General features: G+C 46.4%; 3 protein-coding genes across 3 annotated transcripts in view; all 3 read right to left on the bottom strand.

Moving 5' to 3' along the window:
• Nucleotides 1–1995, bottom strand: part of lrp12 (low density lipoprotein receptor-related protein 12) — an 11640-nt gene extending 9645 nt beyond the window's left edge. Inside the window, exons 1-2 of the mRNA XM_008299321.1 lie at nucleotides 1264–1995; nucleotides 227–283 (exon numbers count right to left, since the gene is read on the bottom strand). Of these exons, the coding sequence (XP_008297543.1) occupies nucleotides 227–283; nucleotides 1264–1318 (112 nt within the window). The 5' untranslated portion in view covers nucleotides 1319–1995. The remainder of the gene's footprint in view (nucleotides 1–226; nucleotides 284–1263) is intronic.
• A 2240-nt stretch (nucleotides 1996–4235) lies between these two features.
• On the bottom strand, nucleotides 4236–6240 carry ntaq1 (N-terminal glutamine amidase 1). The gene is made up of 6 exons (XM_008299322.1): nucleotides 6154–6240; nucleotides 5352–5451; nucleotides 5065–5115; nucleotides 4833–4981; nucleotides 4571–4695; nucleotides 4236–4489 (listed from the first exon to the last, which is right to left on the bottom strand). Exons 1-6 carry the CDS (start codon nucleotides 6213–6215, stop codon nucleotides 4317–4319), a joined length of 660 nt encoding a protein of 219 aa, XP_008297544.1. The 5' UTR covers nucleotides 6216–6240; the 3' UTR covers nucleotides 4236–4316.
• A 1433-nt stretch (nucleotides 6241–7673) lies between these two features.
• Nucleotides 7674–8339, bottom strand: part of bop1 (BOP1 ribosomal biogenesis factor) — a 6686-nt gene continuing 6020 nt past the window's right edge. The window contains exons 15-16 of the mRNA XM_008299329.1: nucleotides 8067–8198; nucleotides 7674–7982 (exon numbers count right to left, since the gene is read on the bottom strand). Coding sequence (XP_008297551.1) covers nucleotides 7829–7982; nucleotides 8067–8198 — 286 coding nt within the window. The 3' untranslated portion in view covers nucleotides 7674–7828. The remainder of the gene's footprint in view (nucleotides 7983–8066; nucleotides 8199–8339) is intronic.

Consider the following 8339-nt stretch of genomic DNA (forward strand, 5'->3'; position numbering starts at 1 on the left):
ATGGGTGAGGAGGAGAGAGATGGGTGAGGAGGAGGGAGATGGGTGAGGAGGTGGAGATGGGTGGGGGGAAGGAAGATGGGTGAGGAGGAGAGAGATGGGTGAGGAGGAGGGAGATGGGTGAGGAGGAGGGAGACGGGTGAGGAGGAGGGAGATGGGTGAGGCAGGCTGTTAGTCGGGCTGCAGACGTGTGTACTGACGCTGTGATTGGTCGTGGGTGTGATCTCACCGTTAGAAATCCCCGACACGTAGACGTTGTCATTCCTCTGAGAGGCAGCAATGCATCCTGGGAAAAACACAGAGGCGACCAGAAATCATTTATCTAGAACGTGCAGCCTGAACTGATGCTAACGCTGCGCTAACAAAAGCTAACTGAGCTGGATCAATCAATCAAATCATCAGTGTTGCCTAAAAGCCACGAACAGCCTTCCGGTCAACTTAAAGGACGAGCCTGACGTCCAGAACCAGAGCTGCACCCACCCACATGTTCTCAGGTAGTAAATCAGTCACCAGCTCTTCTGACCATTCATTCGTCTCAATTCTGTGATTGCAGCTTCTTCAGTGTGAATGTTTTCTGGTGTCTTTCCTCCTCTGTGACAGTAAACCGAAGACCTTTGGGTCGTGGAATAAAGTAAGACGTTTGTCATCTAGATGGAAACACTGACCCACATGGTCCGCTGCTCCCTCACATTCTAACACAGCATTTAGTCTGTTTTTAATTCAGAAATTAGTTGTAGGTTTATTAAACATTTGAAAAGAAAACTGTTGTGTTCTATGTGGATCATACTTCATATTCTGTACATTAAACCAAACTTGTCACGTGATTTCAGATCCACTTTCTTTTCTGACAATCAAATGTCCACAGACGTGTTGGACAATGCTGCTGTTTCAGTTGCTCAACTGTAACTGGCTTCGGTCATGTTAATTATATGGAGCTGAATTATAAGAGCTTCCACAAATAAGCTACTCCTCTTCTGCTTTAGGTTAGGTTTAGGTAACACCACAAAGACGGGGCCCAATGGCTTCTTCATGAAGCTCGTAGGATTATATTTATGATTTATAATGTCATAAAAAGCTCTCACAGGCAGAGCAGGTGGCAGGTGTTCAGGTGAGCTGAGCTGATTTCCACTTTAGTAAAAGAAAAGCAGGAGCTTTGTAATAAGCTTCTAATAAAGAGGAAAGCTTCACCTTTAAAAGGATCTGCTGGAACTCTGGCAGTGACCCAGAGTAATGGGATCATTTAACCCTGAAGCCATCCGGACTCACCTGCCAGGATGAGCAGGTAGACCACACTGAGCCTGCAGCCTGGACTGAGGGCCATGCTAACCCGGCGGCTCGCTCTGATGAGATGATGGGGATGAAGAGTCCAAGGTCACTGCCCGGAGCGCTGCATGTCAGCCCGCAGAGAAACAAACCGATCTGTGCTTTAGCACTTTAGCATCTGCTGCACCGACAAACGCTGGAGGATAAAGCGCTGTGTCCGAACCTGCCTGCTAACTAAGCTAACAGCGGAGCTAACCTGCTCTCACATCAGAAACCGTCCGACGGAAACAAAGACATCTGAGTCCCGTTAGCTGCAGCTAACAGCTAGCGTTAGCTGCTAGCAGAACACCGAGTTGTTGAAGAAACCTCAGAAACTGTCTCCGCGGAGCGAACACGGAAATGCATAGTGTGAATAAATACACTTATCTGACTACAACATTAGGAGCAGGTAGCACTCAGGCTAACCCGCTGATACACTCATAAACCCGGCTAAGAGCCGGAGCTAACGAGGCTAATAACACTGGCCGTTTAGTCCGAACATGCTAACGGAGCTAAGCGGCCAGCCAGCCCGTCCTCCCCCGCAGCAGCGAGGACATAAAGCCCGGCGCAGGCGGCACCCGACCCGGGTCGGTCCGGGCTAATTAACACAACCGGGACAGACAGAGGTCAGCAGCGCGAGTGTCGCCCCGTGTGTCGGTCCGACCACATCCTCACGGTTCTGCCAGCTGTTAGCCGTTAGCCGTTAGCTTCAGCGTCGAACAACAACAGACCGCAGAGAGAGAGAGAGGCCCCGCCCCTCAGGGCACGTCACCGAGCAGCCGCACAAACACGTTTTATTTATTTATTTACCAGCACATCCGTTATTAGTTATTGTTTTAGTTTGTTATAAATAAATAGATTTAGGTGGTCATTTATAAGTAAATCAGTTTACAGAGTTACAAATAAATGAATAGGTTTTAATTTTATTTAGTTTGTAGTTATTTATAGATAAATAAGTAAATAATTTATTTCATATTAGTTATTCATTGACAAGTAAATAGATGTTTTATTAAGCTTGAGTTGTTTAAAGTTTTTTTGTAGGCTTAGTTTAGTTTTTGTCTCACAAGTGTCATTGAGCTGTAACTGACACAAACAAGCTGGAACAGCTTTTATTTATCAGTAAATATCCTGTTTACTGCTGATCACATGAACTGATCACTTCCATTATTGTTTTGTTACCTCGTTCTAAAACCACCCATGAACCAATCCACACAAACAAACAAAGAGATATTTGTTTGAGACGAAGGCTGCTCACATTTTTATTGTTGATTTATTATTATTTCATAACTGGCATGGTATCGGCTGATAATTCAAACCTGAAGCAGTCACATGTTCCTCCCAGTTCACACAAACATGTGGAGGCCTTGAGCTGCACACGTGTGAACGACACATGCAGAGTTTTCACAACAACAGCAGCACATCTGTCGTCCTCCAGCAGCTGGAGCGTCTCAGCTGTTCTATTGTTCCTTTATCTGGACTCAACCCCAGAACCACCCCAACAGCCCTCAGCCCCACTACTGCCCCACTACCCCCCTTACTGCCCCTCTAACCCCCTGCTGCCCCTGGATCACAGAACACGACCCCCACACTCAGTGAAAGTGTCCATCTGCTGCTGTTTTTCTGAAAGTCTCTCTGTGGACCAGAAACATGGAGGCGTTTGTGTTTAACTGTCAGAACAAAGCATCTTGGCTTCGGCCTGCAGCAGCAATGATCCCATTTTACTTCCTACAGAAGAAAACAGAGTCTGAAACAGAAACACACAGATTGAACTCCTGCTAAATGTCACTGACGACACGTGTTGATAGTTTAGTTCAGTAGGAAGAAGCTGCTGGAGGTGAAGGTGCCCTCCATGAAGAGAACAGATCCGAAGCAACATTCATCTCTTCAAGGTGACTCTACAACCAGTTGTGTGACACAGACGAAGCGTAGCTGCTGGACTTGTGGACCTTTTATTGTTGCTGCTGTATTTCAGTCAGAGAGTCTGAACGGAACCAGTCACAAAGACTTCAGGAGCTGAAACTGCAGAACATCATCCCATCATTAAAGTGATCACAGTGATTAATTAACCTCTGAGCTGCGTGTCAGACACTAACAGGCTGGATCAATCAATCATCCATTATTGATCACAGATGTAAACAATAGAAAACAATTGTTTTTATTCAGTTCTAAATTCAAACTTCAGACTTGATCAAACAGTTCATCAGTTGATTTAATTGATCAGGGTCATTGTTTCCTTTGTTTACACTTTGAAACTACCAGTGAAATGACAGAACCTGACAGAACCAAACAGAGCTGTGTGATAGAACATTATGCACCCTGGTCTCTTCAGAGCCGTTCCAGTGTTCTAAGAGGTTCTAAGACATCACAAAAAATGAGTTTTTATTGATCAGATAAACTTTATGCAAACAGTCTGTTGCTCATTGATCACAGGTCACATCAATATATTGATCAGACTGTCTCTCAGCAGGATGATCAGCGTCTTGTGTTTGTTCTGATTCACTGGTGTGAAACATAAAAGAAGACAGGTGATGCCACTCAGCTCCTCCAAGCACCAATCAGAGTCCAGATTTCTACTGTCAGTCAGAGATAGCTGCAGGTGGATCAGTGGTTAGCACCGTGGCCTCACAGCTAGAAGGTCGCCGGTTCGTGTCCCGGTGAGGACACCCGGGATCTTCCTGCGTGGAGTCTCCATGTTCTCCCCGTGCAGCGTGGGTTCTCTCCGGGTTCTCCGGCTTCCTCCCACAGTCCAGAAACATGCTGAGGTTAATTGGTGATTGTAAATTGTCCGTAGGTGTGAATGTGAGTGTGCTTGGTTGTCTGTCTCTAAGTGTAGCCCTGTGATAGACTGGTTACCTGTCCAGGTGAACCTGCCTTCACCCTGAGTCAGCTGGGATAGGCTCCGCCCCCCATGACCCTAGTGAGGATTAAGCGGTTTATAGATGATGGATGGATGTCAGTCAGAGAACACCTGGACAGCAACCAGCAGGAGGCATCACCCTGCAGCTACAGAGCAGCAGCTACCGCGGCGCTGCGGCTGCTGAAGACGATGAGGATGATGCTGAAGATGACGATGCCAAGGAGGACGATGAGGTTCCTGTGTATCTCTGCAGGAACCGGTCCAGGCTGTAGACAGTCCCCCAGCCGACAGCAGGATCCATACTGATGAAGTCATCCAGGTTCATGTGACTCTCTGAGGAGGAAACGCATCACAGCATTTTGACATCGTCAGCACACGGACACATGATACGTGTCATCAGACAGGTAGACTCACCTGTGGTGTGTATGGGGGGGTACGGCGGTGGGGGCATCTTCCAGGTTCCGTCAGGGTTTTTCATGTGAGAACGATCCGACGCAAAGTTCTGCAGGAAACTGTCAGCAGGAACCACACGCAACTTCCTGTCAGAGACACACGTACACTGTGATGTCACTTCCTCATGCACATGCTCACAGCAGCTCAGATGAGTGCTGCCCCCAATCCACCAATCCACATGTAACAGCCGTGAGGTGTTGCCTGCAGTACTCAGGTGTGTTACCTGTGGTACTCTGGTCTGATGTGGCAGTCGGAGCGGAAGGCCTTGGCGCCGTACACCTTCAGGTTGCAGGGAAACGGCAGCTCAGAGTCCAGATCGTAGATCAGAGCGTCGGACTGAAGCGCCACCTGCAGCAGAACCACGTGGTAGTCCTGAAACACAACGCCATCTTTAGTGATGTCATGATTACATCACAACTGAAACCATTCAGGAAACATGCAGTGACATCACCGACCCAGATCACTGGCTGGTCTCCACGTCCAGACTTCTGTTTCCAAAGAGGAACCTGATGAAGAACAAAGACAGAACATCGGCAGTGCTGAGGTTTTGGGGACAGAACATGTTGTGAGAACCTTACAGAACCTTACAGGTGTTTCATAGAACCTGCAGACTGTTTATGGAACCAACAGATATTATACAGAACCTTTAAGAGATGTTTGAAGAACCTTGCAGATGGTTTATAGGAGCAGCTGTTTAGAACCTGATGTTCCATCACCTTTATGTTCTTTTGTATGTTCTCACCATTCTGTTGTCATTAGAGACGAAAACAACGAACAGCTGTTCCAGCGGTCCGGTTCTCTTGGTTCTGACAAATTCACAGAGCTTCCAAACATTTTCTTCACTGCAAAGCGAGAACAAAGGAACTGTGAAGAACGTAGAACGAGCCGTATAAATGAAGTGTCAGTGCGGTTCTATTAGAACAGAACAATAGAAACGCCTGATCTAACAGCTGATTGGTTCAGATGCTGACCAACTATCTGAGGTTTGATCTGTTTTCTTGTTGACTGGAGGGACGGTGGTGCCAAACATTTTGATAATCAATGAATCATGTGATCATTTATTGATCAGATGTGCAGGTTTGGGAGACTTGGTTTGGACAACATTCTGCAAATGTTTGGGAAACATTCTCCAAATGCACATGCTGCAGGTCCAAGCTGTACTTCTTCAAGAAAAGTCTCCAAAACGAGAATCAGGGAACGTTTGCCGCAAACGTTTACAGAACGTCACCAGAACCTTGCACTGTTTGCTGGATGAAGGCAGTAACACTATTATTTATAGACAGCAGGCAGCCTGACAGCTGTTGTTCTGGTTCTGCAGTGTTCTAGGGAACGATCCTGAGCAGAACCTTCCTGTCACAAGCAGGACAGCAACACGAACAGTCTGGACGTAAAGAAGCTGTTTCATTCACGTGATTAGAACCCCCCTGATCCGCTGATATCGATCAGCTGATCACCAGCACGTTACTGGTGCCGCCTCCACTGTGCCCTGAGTTACTGCAGTATTACTCCATGTAGTACTACGCAGTACCATGAGCAGTATTTACCAGTAGCAGCTCGTGTACTCGCAGTCCTCGCGACACGGTATGATGTCTTCAGTCTTCATCATCACGTTTCAACGTCGGCGACCGGCCGGAAGCACGCTCATGACGTCACATCCAACAAGGCCCAGGAGCTTTCAAGTTAAAAGCCCCAGAGTGGCTCACAGTGTATTCAAGTACTGATGCAAAAGTATTCATAGATTTATTGAGTACAATGTAATTAAAGAAGTTTTTAACACAGACATAAAAGTATTTGTTCCAACACACAGCAGGTTAGTCCACATCAAAGAAACCCAAAGTGAACAAAGTCCCCCAACCTGCTCAGAACCAGCCCACTCTTTACCTACAGTCACATCAGTGGATTTAATGACGCCATGCAACGCTTTATCTTCATACTATGAACATTTTCAGAGTCAAAGGCACTTGAAATGTTAAAATATATACTCCCTTTATTAGAAAACAGTTTAACCTCAGAGTGGATCCTGTCTTATAACTTCTAATAACTTGTTTAACTGTAAACTAAATGTTATCATTCATCCTACATCCACCCAACCGGTGGAGGCAGATGGCCGTCCCTCCCTGAGCCTGGTTCTGTCGGAGGTTTTTTCCCCTGCGGGGGTTTTCGGTTCCGTCCCACCAGCGGACTGCTGAAGCTTATAGAGAATCCAGATGTTTGGATTGTTGGGTGTTTCTGCCTTTGTGAAGCGCTATGAGATGACTTGTTGTAAATATGCGTTATACAAATAAAACTGAATTGAATTGAAATGTCTACAGATGGTTCTGGTAGGTTCTGGAGGTAAAACGGTCCTTCATCATCTAGAACTGGTTCTGACCAACCACCATCACACATGCTGATACGAGCCTGGAAAGTTTACCCAGAATGCACTTTGTAAAGTTTCCTCTGGTGACTGATCAGAACCAGAACCACATCCAGGGTACCAATGATTGTTTCTATAACTCTGTGTCATAGACATTAGACTGGTACCACTATGAGACATCCCATAATACTGATGCTACCAGCTGCTTTCTGGTGATTTCATGTCTTTTGGTTGTAATGTTTCTTCTTTTGTGGTAATTCTGTTTTTTTGTGGTTTTGTGATGATTTATGTCTTTCTGTAGTAATTTGGCTTCTTTCTGTTGTCATTTTGCATCTTTCTGGGCCAATCTTGTGTCCCTATGTGGTCACGTTCCCTTTTTAGGGCAGTTTGGTGTCAGGTTCTAGCAGAACCCAGATGTGTTCTTCCTCCTAAATGTCATGTGTCTATCTGCTGTACTGATGAAGTTCTGAGGCTCAGAAATGATGGAAAAAGTCCATTAAAAAGTGTGAAATTTGAATCTAAACCTGGATTCTGGATCACCATTTCTGATTTTGGACTGTGTAGTTAAGACCCTCAGTCCAGCACACTCAGCTCTTACAACTGACTGTTTCCTGTCAGACATCACCCATAAAATGATTGATTAGTCAATATATCGGCGCTGCAGCAGGCTTCATGTGATCTGAAGCTGCATTTCACACAACACAGTCAAAGAGTTGGAAAATTTCAGTTTAATAAAAACAAACTACAGAAAGTCACGAGGTATCCACAGCTGGTACCACAGGCGGGCTGGTACCACAGGCGGGCTGGTACCACAGGCGGGCTGATACAGGCGGTCCACCTGCAGGATCGGTTGCCGGGCAGCTTCAGGTGAAAAGGCGAATGGTGGCGTCGGCTCCAGAGGAAAAGATCCACGGCTGCGTCGGGTGAAAGGTCACGTCCAGAACACCAAGGTCATGAGTGATCACATGACCTCTGAGCACCTTCACCGGGACGATCAGCGGGTTCTGCAGCAGGTCGCTGGAGGAAGGGGAGGGGCGTTAGCGTGTTCAGGTGACCATCAGCTGATCAATAGGCTGTATTGGGTGTATTAGTGAGTCTTACTTGTAAACTGTCCCGTGACAGACGATCACTGATCCGTCATCAGACGCCGAGGCGAACAGCGGGTACGATCTGTGATAGGCCACGCCCCTCACCGCCCTCTTATGGTGTCTGCAGCGATCAATATTATTAATATGATCAATATGTCCACATGATCAATACCCCGACATGATCAATCCATAAATATGATTAATACTGTCAGTATAATCCATACCATCAATACTATTAGTGGCACCAGCACTACGAAGCACCATGAACCATCAATAAAAGAGTGAC

Source organism: Stegastes partitus, unplaced genomic scaffold (genome assembly GCF_000690725.1).
Source record: "Stegastes partitus isolate 25-593 unplaced genomic scaffold, Stegastes_partitus-1.0.2 Scaffold1402, whole genome shotgun sequence".
NCBI classification, from domain to species: Eukaryota; Metazoa; Chordata; class Actinopteri; family Pomacentridae; genus Stegastes; species Stegastes partitus.

Excerpts from the sequence above, each read along its gene's own strand:
- ntaq1 (XM_008299322.1), bottom strand. The coding sequence starts at position 6,215 with ATGATGAAGACTGAAGACATCATACCGTGTCGCGAGGACTGCGAGTAC. Across the intron at positions 4,982-5,064 it reads GAGACCAGCCAGTGATCTGG|GACTACCACGTGGTTCTGCT; the intron begins GTCGGTGATGTC and ends GTTGTGTTTCAG. Across the intron at positions 4,696-4,832 it reads ATCAGACCAGAGTACCACAG|GAAGTTGCGTGTGGTTCCTG; the intron begins GTAACACACCTG and ends TGTCTCTGACAG.